Source organism: Pteronotus mesoamericanus, unplaced genomic scaffold (genome assembly GCF_021234165.1).
Source record: "Pteronotus mesoamericanus isolate MK-2021 breed Mesoamerican mustached bat unplaced genomic scaffold, CSHL_Meso_final scaffold_85, whole genome shotgun sequence".
NCBI lineage: Eukaryota > Metazoa > Chordata > Mammalia > Chiroptera > Mormoopidae > Pteronotus > Pteronotus mesoamericanus.
Window position 1 is genome coordinate 18,617,581 of NW_026555329.1, and position 22,582 is coordinate 18,640,162.

Here is a 22,582-nt window from a genome sequence, read left to right on the forward strand (position 1 = left end):
AACCAATGCTCTGGACTCATTCTCTGCTCAAAAAAAAAGCAGCCTTTCCGGGTCCTGGACACCGATTCTTTCCCCTTGTTTCCAATGGGAGAGGTAACGGAATCATTACAGTGATTCATGTTTGCTACCCACATATCTCTGGGGAGCAAACCTTTTACTTTTAAGGGCATTTCTTTGGCTCTAGACAGAACGGCAGCCTCTGGCTGACTGTGAGAACCATTCCCTTGTAAGGGGTAAGATCAGGTACTTTGCCCTCAATTTGCCGTGGGGTTTCTGATGGAATGACATTTATTGACCTTTTCCACTTCTCCCAGGCAGGTGACGAATGCAGCAGACCCCGTTTGCTGGGCTGTTTCCAGTATGTATCTGGCAGCTCACCTGAACTCACTGTCCCCTTCAGAAGTACAAATGATGATTCCATCAGAATCCCTCCCTTAAGAAGTCCACAGGTTCGCAGTCTGAGGTTTGCATTTACTGAGCCAGGGCAGAGGTGGCCTATGCAATGGATCCACCATGCTCCTGCCGCCTAGTCACACATATAGTATCACTCAGTGAAAGAAATCATAGTTCTGTTACTGTCAATAATGAGCAGTGGGTGAGTAGTCAAGCCAAGGATGCTATCAAATGTGCTCGTTTTATGTTCTTTTCATTTTCCTTGTTATTACCTGTGGGGCAGTCAGACTTGCACAAAATGCACTTTTTCTTTGAAAAGGATCTTGAAACCAGCACATTGAATGGGCAAAGGTGGCCTAGGAAGGGGGATTAAACGTCCACTGAGTTCCTTCTGTGCAAGCTTGCAGAAAACCTCCCCTGTCCATGGCGGCGCCTTGGAGGGGGCGGCGCCTTGGAGGGGGCACCGAGGCCCAGGGGCGTCAGCTTTGTGTCCTGGGCACTGCTGACCGCGTGTCACCAGGAAAGTCTTCTCTTTTCAGCAAAATGGGGATGCAGGTCGGCCAAGGGGCCCTCTAAGGACCTTTCTGCCTGATTTTTAAAACAACATCAGATGATTATTAAATTGCCTTTCAGCTTCCTCTTCTTTAATTGCTATACTTTTATTTAACCACGTGGCATAAGTCTTATTTTCCAAACACCTTATCATCAAGTTACTGTATCATTGAAAATAAAATGATGGTTTCCCCACAGCATCTCAGGCAATTTGAAATATTACCAGGTAGTGAATACTGACAAGGAAGGGAGTAGTGAAAGTATAAGTAAATATGTGTGAACATAATATACCGCCACAAAATATTTTTACATAGAAATCCTCCTGTTTACTACAGTAATTACTTATAGTTTTCAGTCATTCCTGGAATGGGCCGATCAGTGCATGCAGGGAGAGAATATTTTTGATAAAAACATTCACTGACTTTCTCAAAAATATCTTTTAAAGGACTGATATGTAAAATATTATGATAGAGTATTAAAAGAATTCTTAGGAATCTATCACTCTTATGGAGAGATAAAACATATACAAATAGTTTAGTAAGACAAGGCAGATAGTAAACTATGCCAAATAAGGGGCATCGCAGGTGTACTCCGGGACATGGAACTTGCGCCTAAGAGTCTTGCCTTTGAGTAGAAGAATGAGACATACAAATACTTATGCCTAGTGTCATACCAAAATACACACAGGGAAGAAAGTAGCTCTTGTCACTTGCCTAGGGCCTGGCTCAATTTAAAGCTTCAATCAATATTAGCTGAAAAACTAAATAAGTAAATGTCATAAAAAAGGTTACTAGTGATAGTTTTAATTCCCTTTCAATGATCATCGACTGGGGTGGGACGGGACTTCCCTTATCCTTTGGCAGCCAGAGCAGGGAGACGCCCTTCCTCTGAAAAGAACAGAGACTCTGCTGGACTTGGTTTTTGAAGGATGGGATGGGATCTGGACACAAGCTCGTTTTCATCAATGCCTAGTTTATTGGATTTAGAAGGCTAAGTTAGTCTACTGGGTCTAATAAGACTGTTATATTTTAGAGGACAATTTACAAATTTATCACAGGAACAATAGTTGCCAGCACAGCAATTGTATGAGCCTGACAAAGCCAGATGACTAGCAGTGTCTTTGGAATCAGAACAAGTAAAGCTGAATGTGTAACTACTACAGCGTCTCCCTGCCCTACTCTTCTGCCCCCAGCATATCTACATATTTCAGAGAGGTCAGACATATCCCTCACTGCTACCCGAGTCTCTAATTTTCCATATGCCTGGGATGGCCGACCAAACTCTTTCTGATTGACATAATCATGCTTTAAATATGTCAGTTAGATTTTGTCCATTGTTCCTGTAGGGGAAACCATCCTAGTTTTATTTGCTTATTTTTAAGAGTTGCACTTGTCTGCACTGATCAGTCTTAGGTTACTTCTTAGGTTAACTCTTTAGGGTCTAAGGGAGGATCTCTGACCTCTTTCACAGGGACCCTGCTGTGGGCACCAATCCTGAATATCCCTATCATTCCCTACCTACTCTGGACTAAGGGGCATTGTCATGGTTCTATGGTCCCATAATTGGATTGCACATGCCAATTAAGGTCACATTTCTCAACTTTGTTTCAAAATACTCGGTATAGAAGTTTCCCATACCATGTAAAATAATCATTTACTTCTTCCACCTAAACATCCTAGACAATGTGGTTTCTGGCATCTCATCTAAAAAGGCTGACCACATAACAGTTAGTTTACAATTTGGGGGGCAATTTGATTTTTAATACTTCTTTTAAGAACAGACACAACATTCTGGCCACTTTGATGTGTAATTGAAACTGATATGAAATGGTGTTAAATGTGAACTGTAGTTGAAAAATTAAAAAATAATAAAAATTTTAAAAAGTAGGTAAAATAACTTTAGAAAAGAAAGAATAGACCAAAAAAAGCAAAATTATTCACATTAGCAGTGACCTACTAAGAAACTAATAAAACTTTATATTTTAAACCTTCTACCAATTCATTACTATTCAACTTCATACCCAATTCTTCCTTCATTGGTCTAATTTTACTTGCTCAGTTTCAGTTTTTGATAGAATTAGGTAAAATTTCAAAAAACAAAAACATTGCCTAGTCAACTGTTGAAGTATAACTTAGGAGTAAAATGCATGATATCTGGCTTGTGTTCACCTTGCTCTCGGATGAGTGGTGAACTTCTTCCTGTACAGCTCTTACCAACAGCCAAGTTAGTGGTTTCCATTCTTCTTTCCATCTTTATTAGATCTCAGAGTAGAAAGCCTTAACATTCTTCCCTAAAGACTGTCTTTGCTCTCACCTTTTGTGGGTGTTGGTTGTAAGAAAGTGATATCTGATCAATATTTGGAAGGCAATACTCTGTCATTTGTTAATGCTAACACTCAATATGGCTAAGGCACTTTTTTTTTTAAGATTGTATGTATTTATTTATGTTTAGAGAGAGAGGAAGGAAGGAAGAAAGAGAGGGAGAAGAACATCAACATGAGAGAGGAACATCAATCAGCTGCCTCTAGCAAATGCCCCAACCAGGGACTGAACCAGTAACTCAGGCATGTGACCTGACCAGGAATCAAACCAGCGACCTTTTGCTTTGCAGGACAATGCCCAACCAGCTGTGCCACACTGGTCAGGGCAGCTAAGGCAGTTTTATACATTGCTGCTAGCATTTAAAATTAGCACAGTTCTTCTGGAAAGCAATATGCCAAAGTGTAGCAAGAATCATAAACAAAGAATAATTCCTAGACTGGTTTAACTTCCAAAAACTCACCCTATGGAAATAAAACATCACAAGCAATAAAAACAGTAAAAATGATGACGATGATGATGATGATGAAGAAGAAAAGGAAAATGATGACCTCCAAATCATCAAATCCCATGACCAATTTCTGGCAGGGCCCCTGTTCTTTCCACCCTTCAAAAGCTGACATTCCCCAATCAGGGTTACTTCTTCCTCATTCCCATATATCTTTTAAGCAAATAACCCTAGAGTCCTCCTCACCACTGAGTTCCAGGTCTCACTGTATCACACGACTTTTGGACAGATGCATCTGCACTCCAACGCCGTTTTACCTTTCCTTCTCTCATCTGTGTTTTGTTTCCTTTTCTACTCCCACAACTCAAGTTTCAGTCCTTTTGATTAGACCGATGGTTTCCCAAACAAGTCCTCAGACCTTGAAAGCAGTATAAAATGGCTGTGGCCCAGACCTCACTTCAGACCTATGGCCAAGGTACCTATGTTTTTAACAAGTTACTAAGTATATTCAATGAATAACCACTAGGGAAAGGAGCCAGGGATCTCAGTATCTCAAAAGTCATACTTGTCTCCCAGGCTCTGATCTCTTTTGATACTTCCTCCCTAACATGCATTTTACACCGCATTCTCCCGGCCCGTTTCCTTTGTTGGTGCCTTTTCCATCATTGGAATACCCTTTCTCCCATCGCAACCTGTCGAAAGCATATGCATCCTTCAAAGCCCACCTCAAGTGGCTTGCTCTCTAAATATATTTGTCCTTGATAAACTCACTCAGAAGTAAATTGTCTTTCTATGAAACAATAGAGAAATGCCTATGCCTCTTATTACACATTCTCTTTGCCAAGCTACAATCCACTTGACTGCAATAGTAGCCATGTATCGGGCTTTAAGTCCAAGTCTGAAAATGGTCTGCGGGAGGGAATGGGCACTGTTACAAAGCCCAGCGACTCAGCAGCAAGCCAAGCACACAGCTAGTCCCAGTCTGACTTTTTGCTTTGAGCCCAGTAGCTGGATTTCTGCCTCGTTTCCGTGAGGAAATCCTCAACTTGTACCTCAGTCCTATGACTACTGTCCACAGTTCTCCCTGAGGAAGTCCAGCTTCAGGTAACTTGCCAAGAAACCTTGAACTTCCCTGCTTTTACCTGTGTCTTCAACCCTCCACCCATCCTTCACCCATCCCACGCAGTTTTTCACAAGCTGTGCACGTACATAAGTATGTGTGCACACACACTCATAAAACAAGTCAAGGGTCATTTACAAAGTATCTAATATGTGTAGTGTGCTAAGGAATCAAAGTCACTTCTCCCTCATGAATACACTACAGATTAATTATAGATAATTTGGAAATAATTGTTTAAGACATTATTGCTCATCTTATAGGTAGAAGCATTTTAGAGCTGTAATTTCTTACATTCCCTTAGATGGCTTCAAATTAAATGTCAATTTACTGGAATCAGGCTCTTTAGAAGTAAGAAGAATCCCTATCTTTACATTCCTGTCAGGTTTAACATTTAACATTCATTGTGTGTCATGCACACAGTAAATTCTCAATTATTTATTGAATAAATACATGAATGAATAAAAAAATGAATGGTTGACTTGCCTTTCTGCAGATAAATATGAAGAGTGTGGGCAAGTTGATTCCTAAAGAAATGCTTTTTACTTTATTTATTTAAAAATGAAAGAATAAAGCCGGGCATGTCTGTCTGACCCCCTTAATCTCTACTAAGCCACTTAAAAGGAACTCTGTGATGTACAGCATGATGTCACTGCAGGGTCCCAGTAGAATTTCCAGACTTTCTTCCATATTAAAGAAGGAAATCCTATCTTTAAAATGCTGAGCATAATACTGGCTTGTACTAAGAAAAAAAAGGGGGGGAGAAGTCCAGCTATCTCCTCCATCAAAGGAACTTAGCAGCTTTAGGTAGTGCCTGAGGCAAGGGTAACAGTTCAGACTGACTTTTCACAGTGCTCCTTTCCCCTTGAGGAGGAGAGACTGCTCGAAGGCAGAATGCTGAGCTCCCTGGAGGCCCACAGTTTCTCTGTCAAATAAGTTACTAGTCACTAGTCACTAGTCACTAGTCAGATGAAGAAAACAGTCTGGAACAATGCGAGCACAGCGCCCAACAGAAAATCTCCAGTCAATGTTCTCCTCAAATATTTATTTCCTATATTTCATTTCTAAGAGAAATACACTGAATAATAAAAACCCATCCTATCTCTCAATCTGTCACAGTCATTAATTAAGGATGGCATTTAAATAATGAGTTAACATTTTACTCCCAGCCCTCAATTACATCCTCACTTAGGATTGGCAATGATGATGATGATACAGATTCCTGATGTCAGGAATAAAGCTGGAACAGTGCAACAAGTACAGATATCAGGTTCTTTTTTCAAAGTCTTTTCCCGAACTTACTGTGTGAGAATCTTCCCTTTTTCCTAACATCAAAGCCCTAACATGGAGTGGGCCACACTAAGCCATGGGCCATCCAAGCAGAATTCAAAAAGAAATGTAAGACTTTGCATCACAAAGCTGCTGTCAAGCAAGCAAGTCTCCCTGGAAGAAGGCTCCGCAACCCCTTGTTAGAACAGGTGCTTACTGTGCTGCATATTTGTATGCACAGTACACTTTCAGGAAGGCAGTGACAAAAATGTTTAACCAATCAGGGAACGTGCTACACAAAGAGAAAATCCTACAGTGGATATGTTCCTTTAATCTCCAAGACTGACTTTTAAGCAGCCCTGGATCAGTGATATTGGTCTCTCTGAAGTTTGATCAGCTGGTAGCATCCTGTCAACTTCTCTTTACAGAATGATGATGTAGAGAATTTTGTATATACAAAATGTTAATAGTCTTATTAAATGTCCTCCAGGGTTTTGTGTTCTTTTATTGTGCCTTTTCACCTTTACTAAAACCTTAGCTGTCTTCCCTTTAGCCTCTGATTTATCAAAGCACCTTGGAAGATAGAGATGTTTCCACTAAAAGAGGGTCAAACGTTCTGCGAGGCTTCTGGAGAGCCAAGGAGTCTGCGGGATCTGACTGCGGACACAGATGAAAGCCCCGAGGCATTAAGCTCATGCGGCCTCTTCACGCATTTTCCTCCACTAGAATCCCTGTGTGAAGAAAGTGGTAACCAGGTACCGCCAGCACAAATTGACCACACACTAATTACTCTCATTTCCTTACTTGAGAGTTCACTAGGTGGCAGAACAGGGAGAGGCAGAGTTTATTAAATATCTGAATTTTACCAAAGTATTCTGTCAACATGAAACGTAATATTAACTGTGTGGAGGCCTAATGTTCGCACTGAACAGCAGAGGATCTGCAGACATCTGTACCGTTGACCCAGACTCTCATCTGAAATATATACGAAACTGAAAGTCTGAATTTCCTCTATTCCATCTTCTTGGCACATTTGTTCCCCTGTTAAGGGCCTAGAAGATGTTTCTTCATCTGTGTCATTTAGGTCCTCTTGCGAGGAGGGACGTCACCTTCCTAGAAAAAAATCCGTGGATATAAGCGTTTTGGTTAATCGATGCTGATGGCTGGGAGGCCAGACATCAATTGTATATACAAATGGGATTATGTTGTAGCTGGGAAAAATTGAAGATAGTATAGATATTAGACAAGATGAAAATGTATGGAAATGGAAAAATGGAGATACTTGATTAGGAAGAAAAGTTTAACAGTTTGTATGATATGATATCATTTATCACATATATGGTGGCATATGTGTATGTGTGTAGATAGATAACAGTGGATTCATTCAACAAACATTTATCAGATACCTACTATATGGCTACATATCTCAAATATCACATACTCCCTGCCCTCAAGGAACTTGTCACCTACTGAGAAAGAGAGACACGTATTCAACTAAACATAAATCATTCTTCTTTAAGGGCTATAATTACTAAATGTTTCATGCTTGTGCATAAAAGAGGCAGGCTGTTGGTTTGAGATTACTATTTGCTATCATACTGAGAAAAAATATTTCTAGTTCTCATTTATTGTTTTAAAATTTGGAGATAGATGTTTAAAAATCTCAAGTACCATTTAAGTATATATTGCAATGATTATATTTTCCTCTTTGACCTTTCCATATGCTGAATTGCAGTAATACATTTTCCTGCACTAAAATATCTTCAAATTGTTTAATCAATGTTAAATTAATCATAGCATAGTGTCTCACTAATATTGTGTTGGATTCCAGTTGCATATAGTATATTTAGGGGTTTTTAGATCTATGTTTAAGAGTAAAACTAACCTTTCAACTATTTCATTAACAATATTGAGCTTGGTATTTGTCCAATAAAATTAAGAGAAATGATTAATTAGTTCTACCAAAATTGATTAAGACAAAGAGTAAAATACTTCAAATGTAAGTTGTAAATGAGAAGCAGGCTGTAACACCAGAAGCAAAAATTGTGAAACAAATTGTGACCCTTTAAGTTTAAAAGAATTAAATCATACTGCTGTAATTGAAAAATTATTATACATTCCAACTCTCTAGTCACTCTTTTAAAAAAATTAACTGCTCTTAAAAATCAATGAAAAAATTTTTGTTATACTTGATTTTTTAAAAGCACTGTTTTAACCTTTTCCTTTTAATAGGTATAGTAAGTGTGCCTGTTTGCAAATTAACCACTTACAAGAGTTATATAAGAAATATTTGCCAATTTGGCTCTGTAAAGACAATTTTAGTTTTGCTTTGAAATTTCAGCAAATGAATGACAGAATTTATGTGCACCTTTAGGTAGGACCAGATGTGTTAATATGATTCCTAACTTATCTTCTGAAAGATTTTCCATTTCTTAAAGTCCAAATTCCACACAAATAGACAAATTTACGACTAGAGATTTATATTCTTAGAAATTACCAAGCTCTTTTCCCCAGTCTCATGTTTTATGAAGTGTTAATCATAATTGTTTCAGAGATGTTTCTTCTACAGAAAAACACATTCCAAGTGGAATTTTAAAAACAAATATAATATTCTTCTGAAATTTGACTCTCATATTTATTTTTATGGAAGCAAAAACATAAATTTGCGTGGAATTTTCCTAAGTTCAAAACAAGGGCAAGATTTACTAAGCTATTCCCAATGCCTTCTCCTCAAGCAAACCTTGTGCTCTGTTGTTCTGAAAATCATAATTTACTCAATGTCAATTTTCTTGCATTACACTTATCAAGAAATTTACTCATTGACCTCGTTGTCTACTCTTGCCAGAATATTCTTATGAAGAATTGAAGCTAGTCAGAGTTTGTATGAGAAAGGAGTGGACAGCACTTCTTCCAAAGTGACTTCTTGAGTTTAAAAAAAAAATCATGTTAGAAAAGGGAAAATACGAAGAGTTATGGCCTCTGAGAAAGAAAAATTGCTGCTGGGTCAGCATTCTCTAGAAAGTTTTCAAAAGGGCTCATCAACTGCGAACTCAGTAATAGAATTTAATGCTGCTAACTGCACCCCTTGAAGCTAAGTATTAATGGACACAACACCATCATTGCATAGAAAGAGGCAAATATATTAACTTAATGATAGACCAATGGACTCCCTAAGGAATGTGATTACATTGTGCCAGCTAGCTCTTATATAAATGTTAGATCTTACATAACTGTGTTATTATTACTTTTTCTTTCCCCTCAAAGACCTTTTGAAGTGTTCAAAGCAAAAGATGAGAGAAGACGCGTGCTGCCCCAAATCACAAAGGCGATTTGCTAAAGTAAACTAGCCTGGTGCCCACAAAAACCTCTACTTTCATTTTTCTCAAATTGAAAGCAGTGTCCACTCGTTTCAAAAGGCCCTTTCAAAACAAAATACATACTCAAGTCTGCAATGCACCAATAGACAGATATGAGTTGGATAATTCCAGTCTTACATGTAGGTTTCAGAAAAAAAAAAAGAAAGAAAAAATCCTACAGTTCAGGCTAATATTAAACTATTCTCATACCTTTCTCTACCAAAAACAACTCAGTATATGGAAACAATGCACTTTCAGAAGCTATTGCTTATGACAATGTGTTCAGAGAAAAAAGAAAAATGCAAAATTTTATACCTCTCCCCCGTAACACATATGGTAGCAAGAAATACACACCGGTAGACAGGATTGAAAGGTACATAGACAAGGCAAAGGCTGATTTGTTGGCACTACAATGCTGTAGATGATGTTTCTTCTCTTATTTGAAGTTTATTAAAGTATTGTATGATCCTTTTTAAATTAAGAGTCAAAGACAGAGGTCACAAATTGCCAACCCACAGGCCAAATCTGGTTCCAAACCACTTCTAACAAAGTCATTGCCATTTAGCATGTAAGAGATTATTGCATACACAGTTGAATTTTTAGCTTCTCATGAAAAATTGAAGGAGGTAGAAAAACTGTGTCCCTATTCCCTCATGAGCTCAACCAGCCTGAGCTGTGAGGAGACCATCTGGCCTTTACAAACAAGGTGCTTGCTAGCCAGCTGCCACCAGCCTTAGGTCCCACTCATGTGCATCACCTGCCTGCAGGTACCTGTACGTGGGAATCCTGGTAAGGGCAACTGCGTTAAGAAAGTTGCCATGACTCCATATAAATCAACGAGGCTTCTCCTTTCCCTCCTCACATCTTTATCTTTTGGATATCCTTTCAGGGATCAAATCAGAGAAAGGCTATATCCACTTTCAAAAGTTACACAATGTTTGAGTAGCCACATTATGTAATAAAAATTTGACAGCTGATTCACAAAACAAAGCAGTAGACCCTGGTGATGTTATTACTATTATAATTAGTAGTAACAATAGAAACACTTCAGGGGCTGAGTTCTCAAATTAGTCAACTCCAGTAAGAAAGCAAAAAGATGCTAGAAAAATTAATTTCAGGGTTAGAATGTCTCAGTGTCCAATTCACAAGGATTCTCATGGAAACCAACACCAAAGTAGGATAATAAGAACCCAGATATATATTCCATTTGTCCTTAGTCCCTCCCTGGTTTCTTAAAGGCCCAAAGTAAATGGAATATTTGTATTCGTTAAACAAGGTGTTAATCAGCCCACTCAAGGAAGGATTATATATGTTTATAATTTCTAGTGTTCAAAATCATTGCTATACCACCAAAATAGGTAGCCACCATAAAGTTAAACATAAAATGACCAAGTATACATGCAGATGCATGCATATTTAACAGTGCACAGTGAAGTGGTATGGTCGTTAGATTGCCGTCTTCTTTTTTTTCTTTTTCTTTTTTAGTACTATTGACATCCCACCACGGCCCTTGTAATGGGACAATTCTTACCTTGTTAATGGTCCCAGGTCGCCTGAGTCTTGGCTTCCAGCTTCACTGGGAGTGCTCACTGATTTCGAGGAGGGAGACATAGGGGTTGGGACTAAATAATGAAAATAACAGGTATCCCATGTTAAAAAATGCAGCGACTGCACTGGGGAAGAGCAGTGTCAGACAAATCAAAACAAATGGGCCCAAATTAAAGTGATCGTATGGCCAGGAGAGATTGAGATGGGATACGAAAAAAAAAAAAAAAGGAAAGAAAAGGAAGAAAGTCAAGTGAATCTTTTGTAGTTTGGAAATCAAAATTTGAAATGAATTTAGACAGGATTAACTTAGGGATTCTAAGGCCATGTCCACCTTAACGAACTAAAATGGAGAATCAAAATAGTTATCAAGATAATTCCAGTCAAAGATCTCTCTAGTATGAACTATCCAGATAATTCTAATTCTCCACTTTATTTTGTTAGTTTAGATGTGACCTATTAAAAATAAAATGGAGTGTCTATAAAACTTTACAAGGTCGTGAAATAAGCGAGTCTGAATTATTTAAATGGTCAAGCAGGGCCAAATCTTTTGTATATCTGAATTTGGAGGGAAATCTATCGTCTGTGGATTATAAACTGCATTTGCCAAGAGAGACTAGGAGACAGAGAAAAGATAAATGCTGAACCTAGTAATTTAAAAATCCCTTTCAAAACAAAGAAAAATGCCAGGATGCTTTATTTTTACATTTAATTAATAGTTTCATCCCATTGCACTGTTTACTGCATTTGGGACCCAGGTTCCTTTGCCTCTGCCATGTGCACATAGTAAACTGCCATTCTGAGGAGAGCAGAGACAAGTTCAAAGATCAAGGTCAGTGTGAGCTGAAAATCTGAGAGCAAGGATAATAAAAGAAAAAAGCTAAAGAAAATGCAAATGTGTCTTTTTCCCTATCCTTCAGATAGGAGCCAAATGTCCTTCGGAGAGAAGCTGCACCAAATAGCCAAGATGGCTCCAGGCCAGATGAATTCAACGGGTTCTCAGTATCACACATGCCAAAGCAGCCAGATGGGCAGAAACTTCAAGACATGAGTGTGGAGTGCCATTTGGTTTCAATCATGTGCAATTTCCTTTTATTTATTTAATAGAGTAAAAGGTTTAACTATTTTGTCCAAATCCTATAACACAATGGCAGATCTGTCAAGAAACTAGGAATTTTTACGTGGTCTCACATTTAATTCACTGATTATCCTCTGCAGTAAGTCAGAGGGTAAGTGAGAGAGATGGATGAACACTTAAAAAGGGGTCCACCCTTGCCAAGGCCTGCTGGTAGGGATGCAAGGATAGTTCAGAATTTGGTCATGGTTTAGGGATATTTAACTGTTCTGTTCTTAAAGTTTAATTGCTGGCTTTATATTGGGTAGGAAAGGATAGGACACACTACTGTTGGGTTTAACCAGTGTTCCTTCACATTGCAACAGAATTTCCAAAGCTATTTTGAGGGAAAAATATAATTGATTACAAAGTGTCTAATTTATATCATATGTCAATTAAGTACAAAAATGTTTGTCAGCCTTCTCAAAGAAGGTCCATCAATTGAGTATCCCACAGGTTATATCTTTCACACCATGAGTAGCTAAACAAAGTAATCAACAGCTTATTCAGGATTCTTATAATCATTGTTAGACATGATTTTACCTTCTACAAATAGAGGTTGAGTATAAAATGCTTTTTCACGGTGTTCCAGTTTTGTGTGTACATGTTAAATTATGTTCAGCAATACTCAATCTGTGGGCTTATTATATATTGCTCTTTTTCTTATTTACATTGATATAAATATTTGTATTTTGTTGTATATGGGGTAATTTTTGTTCTTAGTATAAGTAACTAAAGAAATCATTGAAAACTTATTTTAATATAAAAGCTAATGATAGAATTAAAAGGAAACAGAAGATTTTTTAAGAGGCTTGATATTGTATTTATTTTAATGTATTGTTTCAAAAGGTTTTTCTAACTAAACTGGATATTACATAGTTTTACAGACACCCTAAGATTACTCTGAAATGTAAGGAAAGCAAATGAATAAAGAAAAATAAAATAACTTATCACATGAAAAATATAAAGTTAAGTGACAGAATAAACACAATATGTACAGGTTACCTTCAACACAAATAAACAAATTGTTCAATATCCAAACCCAAGTGGTAAAATGAGATAATGGGCAATTAACTAAGAATAAATGAGTTGGAGCAGGGGTATTATAGTGAAAATGCCAATTAGTAATAAAACCAAGATATACAATAGAGTCAAATAAATTTAAACTTGTTAATTAGCTGCTAATCTGTCACCATTTTAAGTTTTCCTTCAAATTCCCCACTGAGCATTTTATTTTCACCATGGAATAACTATGGCCGTGGCAGTTATGAAATTCATAACCGGGTTCACCGTATTTAGGTTGGCAAAGAGAGGTTGGAATCCAGCAATGGAAAGAACAGTTTAAGAAAAAATTCCAAGATTTCTTATATTTACCATGTGGTGACTCATTTAACAGCTTATAACATAATCTAATAGTAACAGAGTGGAGATGGCTGGCCACATAATCAGTGAATAAGCAGTGAACTGCTAACAACTCTACCACCGGTCCTCCTATCTCCTTCCAGCCCCCTCAATTCCAAAAATAAATACACCTGAACCATAAGCCACGAATTTCTTAAAAAATAAAAATAAAAAAGACATAAAAGAATAGTAAACGCTGGACATGGTATATCCCATGCAAGTCAAATTTAAGGAAACAGTACACAAAGCACTTTTAAGTACCTAGAGGGGGCTCCGGCGATATACCAATGCTTTGCAGCAGAGCCTCCGTCTCTCGGCGTTTGCGATCCAGGTCTGAGTCGTCCTGAACAGGTTCTTTCTTTTGCTGCATATCAGCCTTTAAAAAGTAGATGACAGTCAGTAAAGTTAATAACAGAACTAAATGTGTGCTTTTCCTGGCTGAAACTGAAAATGGTAAATGCATGGCAGCGAAGACCACGCAAAATCCCTAAAGAGATATAATCATGTGTATAAAGGATGAAAAAAGACTGTAACTGCTCCATTTAATAATTACTAACCCAGTGCTTTCTCTTTTAGTTGAAGGCTTTTTCCTGTCTCTATCACATGGTTATAAAAGTTTCTTTCATTGGTTTTGGAAGAAACCATCAAGGCAAATAAATTTTTTGAAAATTCTGTCTGTTTTGTTAGACCTCCTTGACCTTCTGGGGAAAACATACTATCAGTTCTTGATGATTGTGTGTTTGTAATACTTATATCCACCCCCCATGTTTAAGATTATGCAGACAAGGAATTAGGACCTGGCTAAAAAGTAAAATTAGCTATGAAAATCTGTCCCTGTAAAATACAATATTTGCACCAACAGTCTAAGTTTACCATGGCTTAAAATACACTAGAAAAAAATAAAAAATATATATAAACCAGTTTAAAATGTTCTCAAGGCATGTAAACAATATTAATATGTCATGTTACTTGTTACTTCTGACTTGCATAGGCTTCCATTATACATATTAATTTAAAAGAGAAAATTATTGTGTAGAAAAGTATAGAACAAAAACATCACTTAGGAGGACTTCCTTTCCCAAATTCTGTCTAAAATTCACATCTTGTGTGAGCCTCTTGTAACCAGACCCTATGCCCCGTTTGTGTTTTACAGGATAGTGACAAGTCAAAACACAGGTTAAAGAGGTCAGTGCCACGATTCTGGGGGAATTAAACATTCAGGTCTTGTTTTCTTTTTCTGAACACAGTAACTTCTTAAGTCAAGGCACTGGCCCCGCGTCTGAAACATGATACCCTATTTCAGTGCAGCGCCCTCACCTCAAGGCTTTGAGTGTAGAGAAGTGAAGCTGTCATAAAGCTTGTCAAAAACCAATCATCCAGTTATCAGATACACCTTCCCCCCCCAGGGGCAAGGCGGGCACACTAACAGGAACGTTACCTCCTCCAGGAGTGCAAAGGGCATTGCAAAGCCGTGAAGCATAATTTACATCCCGGCATCTAGAGAAGAAAGAGTTCATGCACTTCTGACTTACCCCCAGACGGTAACTTATACCCTGATTATAAGCAAAATGCATCTTTGCACAGTGCTGAGCTCAACACCTCTGTTATTCTTTGCCTCAGGTTTAAAACGCACTCATATTTTTGAAGTCTATCTGTCATTAGAGAGAAAGCTGCCACTCTGAGGGTCGATAAGGGCTAATGAGAATACAAGAGGATTTTAGGCAGTCTCATGCAACTCAAAATTCTGAAATGACAATTTAATCTCTATCAGTGAAAATACCATAGTTCATGTTCTTTTCTGGTTGTAACATTCAAACTACTGAAGCAAGTTCCAAAATTTGCGATGGAGGCAAGGTAGAACTAAGATGGGAAAAAGGGCCTTGCAGAGTGAGGTTCTATATCAACATTCACAGATCTCAAAGTTAAAAGAAGGATGGAAGGAAAAGTGGGGAAGCAAAAGAAAAGGGAATTACCATAGCAGCTACTGAGATACAAATGAAAAAACTAAGATAAACAAAGTTCATCTGAGGAAGCCAGTATAGAATGGTATAACAGATTTGACAGTGAAGATTTAAGCTGTAGATGGACCATCAGTTTTAGTGGGAGCAGATATGTATTTATTTTGTTCACCATTATACCCTCACATCTAGATCAGGGCCTGACACATAGTAGATGCTTAATAAAAAAAAATGTGTTGAATGAATGAATGAACATCTGCCTTTGGTAAATGTTATTCTACAGCTATAGAATCTTAGAATGATACATCATTCAAGCCAATTGCCACCAATGGTACCCCATTCAGAAAGCCTTTCACAATACCACTGTTAGGAGTCACCTAAACCTCCTGTGACCCTATGCTCATAACAAAGCCATTTCTATATTCATTCAAAGATTTAAAAAACAAACAAATAAACTTTCACCTCCTCTCATTCTTTCAACAAAAACTTATTGAAGGACAACACAGTGCCAGTAGGAATAAAACTAAGGAGTTCCAATGCGGCTTACATAGAGTGAACAGAAAAACATCTACCTAATCTTCTTCTTTTGAATAAACTTAGGGTATATTATCTATTGCTTTCTGTCATGAATGTTCTATGCAGAAAGGCACAGAATCTGTTCTTTTTTTAAATTTATTCTAATGTTAATCACTAAGCATTCAAGAAACATACGAATGGGTAAATCATGTCAACGTGCAAAATCATACATTGTGCAAAAAAAGCACACCTGAATTCCACCCCCAAAATCTCACTCCCACCCTACAAGGCGCCTTTACAACTCAGTCCCTGCCTACTGCCTTTTTTAATTCTTAAAGAAACAGAGACTATAATGACATATCTTAATAAGGACAAACGTCCATCTAGATGTAACAGAAGCTTAGGAAAGCTATCAACACTCAAAATTGACCATGAAAAATGTAAAATTCGGTTACTGGGGATTATTGAAAATAAGGCAGTTTCTGTCTGTTACCAGTTAGTACCTTAAGCTAAACAAAATGTTACCTCATCCAAGACAGTTACACCAAGTACCTTAATCATGAAACTTTCAATTTTTTGCATGTAAATACTAAAGAACCCTAATATATTTTAATGACACAACAAAGAGTGATTTTGCAGTAGTAGTAATTAAAAATATGCAAAGCTGTCTTCCCCAGCGGATGATATTTCTGTTTGTGAAGGGTAATTACAGCTGAGACCCAGAGAGAATAATCGAACAAAGAAAAATTGTCCGCTGAGAATTATCAGTCACTTTTCCAAAGACAGCTCCGTGGTTATTAGAGGAAGAAGTGAGGACAGGTCAGGAAACCTCTGTCCATCCTACCTGGCAGCAATTCGGCAGAAGGCCAAGGACAAGGCAGAACTTCAGGGTGGCCCCATTAAGCACACCTCATTGCATTAAAGCCAATTTTTCACGAAATTGGGTCTGTGTCTTAAATGGTGGCCACTATATTTATTTTAAAATCAGATTTCATCCATAATACCACAACCAAGAAAGCAGTTGACATCCGAAGGAGCAGAGAGTGGTAATTTTATACATGTACAGTACACAGTTTTCTGGATTCTGTGGAGACAATCAACTTGGGTGGTCCTAATTCACACTAGTTTTCAGTCGTGGCAAAAATAGGTACTCAGTTTAGCATCAAAGATCATTTTGTTTCCCGTTAATTCTAAATTTGTTTTATTTACAACATACGCCTAAATAAAGTTAAAAATCTAACCTAAAAGCTTAAGGCTATTTCTAACTCTCTGTAAACAGCATAAAAACTAGAAAATCTTCAGGAGTCAATGACAGAGGGCAGTTAGCTAGGGCATTGCATAGACTCAGGATCACAAGCTTCCAAGGACATTTGCAGGAAATAATCCCAGATGCATGAAAAGAATGTCAGCAGCCAGCATCTCAGGCCTGCCCTGACTAATTTATGTATTCATATACTCACTCATACCATTGTAAGACAAATAAATAACACAGTAATTAATAAATAATAATACAAGAATAAACTCTGTTTCACGTACTTACAACTATGAACCTACTTTTGCCCACTCCTACATAATCCTTAACTGAAAGCCTACTCTAGTGGCAGGATCTGCGCTAGACATTAAGCTTTCACGTTTTTAGAAGACAAAGACACGTGAGGAGGTAAATCTAATGCTCTGTGCTAAACGGTTTAATAGGTGGAGGGTGGGGTACAGGACTTAGTCATGGATGCAGAAAGGCATCAGGGAGGGCTTCCTGGAGGAAGTGACATTTGTAATGAGAACTGAGAGATATGTAGTTAACGTCCAGGTGGAGGACAATAGAGAGAAGCAGAACAGAAAAAGTGTTGTGTCTGTCCAAGGCCAGATGATCATTGCAAGCTTGGAACAGGGTGATGAAAGAATGACCCCAGCTTTCTGCTTTGGACGCTGGCTGGAAGGCGTGGAGGGCTTCCTGAGACTAGAGATAAAGGGCAGTTACCTAGAGGGCTCAGATCTCTGGAATTTAAGAGCATTTGAAAAAGAGGGATCAGAATAGATTACTTCCAGGTTTCTTTCATCAAAAAATGCTATCAATCCCAGGAAACAAGAGGCCTTGAATTCTAAGACCCTTCCAGTGATGGGGCATTTTCAGAAGGTGGCCTTACCAGCTGTGGTCCTGATAAACGTGTGCAGCCAGTCTGCGGGACTGCATTCTCCACGCTGGCAGTCGATCACAGGAGCAGAACAACAGCTCCGTCTTTCACTGCTCTACAGCATCTCCTGGTCGCCACAGAGCATGAGCGAGGCACCGCTCTTTGCTCCATTTTACAGAGGACAGCAGCTTCAGAGGGGTCCCAAACCCAGTCAAGATCATGCTGTGAAGGGCAGGGCCAGGCTTCCCAGCCATGCTCCCCTGAGAAGCCTGTGTGCCTAACCACTAAGTTTACTGTCTTCTGTCTCACAGCACGGGCAGTCAGACAAACCACGGCAGCACAGCCTACCAAAGGCGCTGCGACTGAACGGAGAAAAGTGCTTTTGGGGGGAATGCGTTGCAGAGGGACAGGGTTTACAGCCAGGGCACACTTTAAAGGCGACGTAGTCCAGCGAGTCCCCAACTCTGGCCCCATTTGGACCTCTCAGACTAAAAGCTTTGAGATAGGAGACTATGAGTCTGTACTATGAGGGGAGTCCATGGAGCAGGGTCAGGATACCAGGAGCTTAAACCCCTCTGCCAGTTTAGAAATCAGGAAACGGAGAGTATGTGACTTTAATTCCAGAACTCTGTCGAGGCCCAGGAACTCCTACAATGCAGGTGTTCCGCACTCCCACCACCTGCTGCCCCAGCCTCCCAGGGTCCTCTCTGCTGTGTAACAAGCCAAATCTGCAGCAGGCAAGCCTGCATGCTGTAGAGACAGAAAGGGTGGCCTGTTTTGATCAACCTGAAATAACAAAGGTGAAGCAGACAGCATAATTCGGAACCAGATTTCCCATATCATACTGCATTTTGTGGTAATTCTGTGAAATTCAAGTTGGATATTACAATGTCAGTTTAAAAGGAAACCGGTTATTAGCAAAGGATAACAGGTGCTTTAAAACTACATTAAGTGTTGACATTTGAAGGAAAGGAAGCATAACTTAATGCTTTTTTTTTGGAAGCATTTCTTTTAATGCATTTTTGCGTGTAAATGAATAGCCATTCCTTGTCAACTCTCACCTTCATTTCACTCAAAAACTGCATATATAACAGCTACAATCTCCAAAGAAAAACACGATGCACAGAGTCAAGGACAAATAAACAATGGCATCAGTCACGGTGTAATGAAATGGAGAGACACAAGATGCCAGAAGGCTAATACGCAACTGCAATTATGCTTTACTTTGTCGGCAAATAATTGTTATAATATGTTACTGTGGTCTCCCAAGCCTTATAGAATGAAACAACACCTACTTAGATTGTGAAGCATCAAAATACATTCCATGTTTCCTTAAAGAAAAACTCTCAAGGAAGGAAGCAACTTTGGTTTCTATACATACAAGCATATTATGGTATACAAAGATTCCTTTTTGGAAAACTCTTCAAAAATATCTTCAGCATCTGGTTTTTGTACAAGATGTGGGCTATTTCTACACTGCATATCAAGTATTATAAAAGGATTTTTTAGAGGGTTCACTTTATGAATATGACTGGCCCCCCAGAATCAAGTGATTTTCCTTCCCCACTGCCAAAACACTCGATACCTGGTGTTTACCTCTTTTTTTTTCCTCTCCTCTTCCTTCCGTTTCTTTTCTTCTCTTATCTGTGCTAAACGCTGTTTTTTGCGCTCCAGCTCAGCTTTTAAGTCACTTTTATCAGACATGTTGGTTTCCTTGGAGGGAAAGAAAAAAAAATGTAAATATATAAAAATAAAAATTCCACCTTATCATTGCAAAACTCATTCCAAAGAAAGTACAGCTTTTGGGCAATAACAGGTTTGTCTTATTCAGCCTATGTCAAAGAATCAAAGAAACAAGTGAAGTTAGACCTGGTCTCACGCTATGTGAAATCTTCCTCCTTTATGTGTATGTAAATATTTGAAGAAATACAATATTATAGTCCATTCTGGTCTGATGAGTAATAGCAACTTCAAAATAAGCAACACATTTTCTGTGAAAGTGTCTTAAATAAACAAAAGATAAATAAATAAGAGAATGAAAAGAACCATGAACATGACTTCCAAATTAGATGGTAACGGATCACTTCATGCCCACACTGAGAAAAGAAAATAGGCTGCCCTGATTGCTTGGAGACATGGCTAGCCCAGATTTCTTTGGACTCAGTAAACATTCCTCCACTGAGCTTGAGCACATGGAGATTTCATTTTGCCTGACATTATATGCATCAGGGAAGACAGCTACCGAAGACCTAACATATTAATCCTCTTTTTCTGTAAAACTCTCCTGAACTGTCACAATTAATTTCACCTCCAGCACAACCCTATTTCTTTGAAGCTTATATTTGCACACTGAATGCAATATTGCTTATCCTGGCACTTCCTCTTTTCGCAGCAAGTAATGTTTGTGAACACATGAAACAGGAGATCAACACCAAGGCAAATTCTTGGGAAAATTTATCTGAGCAAGATTTAATTTCACTTTTCATGGTGATGGTGATGGTGACAGAAATATTTTATATTTATTTTATCATTTTTTATTTTAAATAACAGTTGACATACCTTATTATATTAGTGTCAGGTGTATACCCCAGTGACTGACATTACGTAACTTACTGAGTGATCATCCTGATAAATCTCATACCCATCTGACACCATGCAGAGTTCCTAGAATATTACTGCCTATACTCCTTTTGCTGTACCTGGTGCTGGAAAAATTTTCAAATACTCTGAGTTTGGAGAAGACTCTCAGCAACCTCCAATGATTATATTTGTCTCCTTTGTATTCCCAACTGGAAACTAAGAAAATGGGAACACTGAGAAATGAAGACTCTCTTATGACCCAAATTCCTAAAATGAAGTTTAAAAAAATAAAAAATGCCACAAGTTCTCATGTGAATATCATTTGTATGCAACTGTGATGAGTATGTTAGGTATCCCTAAGTAGATGACAGAGCAATAGAAGGCAAAAAAGAACCAAAGAATACAAAATAATGAAAAAAATCTGCCCTGGCTGGTGTGGCTCAGTGGATTGAGCTCCGGCCTGTGAAACAAAGAATTACCAGTTCAATTCCCAGTCAGGGCACATGCCTGGGTTGTGGGCCAGGTCCCCTGTTCGGGGCCTGCAAGAGGCAACCACACATCGATGTTCTCTCCTTCTCTTTCTCTCCCCTTCCCCTCTCTCTAAAAATAAATAAATAAAATCTTTAAAAAGTAATAACAATGAAAAAACACTCACACTTCCTGTCATTGTCTTTGGAAGATAATCAAGAACCTGCAGTCACCCTGAGACAAATCCACAGAGTTGAGAAGTGCACTGCTCATGCTGTGATGGCACAGATTCGTGAAATACTGGCAATGACAATCACAACAATCAATCTCTGCCATGCATGATCTCACTCTGTCTTCCTTTTTCAAAAAATATTCTTGAATATTTAATATCTGTGTGAGGCACTCTATAAGGCGTCAGAATATAAAGATGAAGAAAACCAGATTCTTTCAAGGAGTGTATAACTCAGCGCTGGGGGCACGTGGTGTGGTTAGAGATGTTCTCTGAAATACTGGCGTACTGACGACTGAGTGCCAGCCGCGTCACGTTTATCATCACACTTAATCACAGCAATCCAAGGAGACCCACGGCAGTCTGCGTACCAGAGATGCGGGTGAACCCGAGTCGAGAAATAGCAACTTGTGTTTGTAAGAATGGATATGTGCAGGCGACGGATAAAGCCTTGGGGAAAGAGAAAAAAGTGGGTTCCATTTGGGATAGTGACTGCCGGAAAATAAGAGCCAATTTTCTGAAAGGAAAAGTGACAAAAGAAAAGTGAAATTTGCTTAAGCCTTCTCTTGTCCCCGCCTGCAAAATGCATACGAGCAGAAGCTAGAAATACGGCAGGCCGCTGCGAGGCTGGCGCCCACCGCTGTCTGGGCGGACTGCGCTGGGAGGTGACCACGCAGTCCGAACACGGGGCATGGGCACTGGAGAAAGCGCAGCCAGCAAGGAAGACGTAACTCTTGGTAGCCGCCAGATGTGGGCGCTAAAGAGATTCAGTCACAGTTCCCCTTCCAGAGAGCGAAGAGGATGGCAGTGAAACTGGGAAGAGAAGGCAAAGACGGAAATGATGAAAAAACATTGTGGGTGTCCGTGGGACTTCCGGGAAGGAAAAATGCAATATCCAGACGGTAAGAAGCTGGATGGGACTGGGGCTGTGGAACAGAGTTCAGAGCCACTCATCTACAGAGCACTGTTCACACCTGAGTCACAAATTCAAAGTCCTACCGTGCCGTGAAGAGACCACGAGGCGGCAAAGCGCAGAAGAACGGATGCCTGAAGGAGGCAGCCCTATGCAGCTCCAGCTGATGGCCGGCGTGGAAGAGTGTGGACCCAAGCAGGTAAAGCCTCTGCTTTTCTTGTTTCAGGTGAAGCCACAGAGCTGATAGAAGTCACATTTGTCAATAAAATACTG

General features: G+C 38.9%; 1 protein-coding gene across 6 annotated transcripts in view; it reads right to left on the reverse strand.

Moving 5' to 3' along the window:
* DYNC1I1 (dynein cytoplasmic 1 intermediate chain 1) overlaps positions 1–22,582 on the reverse strand; it is a 297,318-nt gene that overhangs the window by 247,045 nt on the left and 27,691 nt on the right. For 5 of the 6 annotated variants that reach the window (XM_054564271.1, XM_054564269.1, XM_054564270.1 and 2 more), the window contains 3 exons: positions 19,716–19,832; positions 13,775–13,889; positions 10,985–11,126 (listed from right to left, as the gene is read on the reverse strand). In XM_054564271.1, coding sequence (XP_054420246.1) covers positions 10,985–11,126; positions 13,775–13,889; positions 19,716–19,823 — 365 coding nt within the window. In that variant the 5' untranslated portion in view covers positions 19,824–19,832. The remainder of the gene's footprint in view (positions 1–10,984; positions 11,127–13,774; positions 13,890–19,715; positions 19,833–22,582) is intronic. The other variant, XM_054564274.1, reaches the window with a different exon arrangement.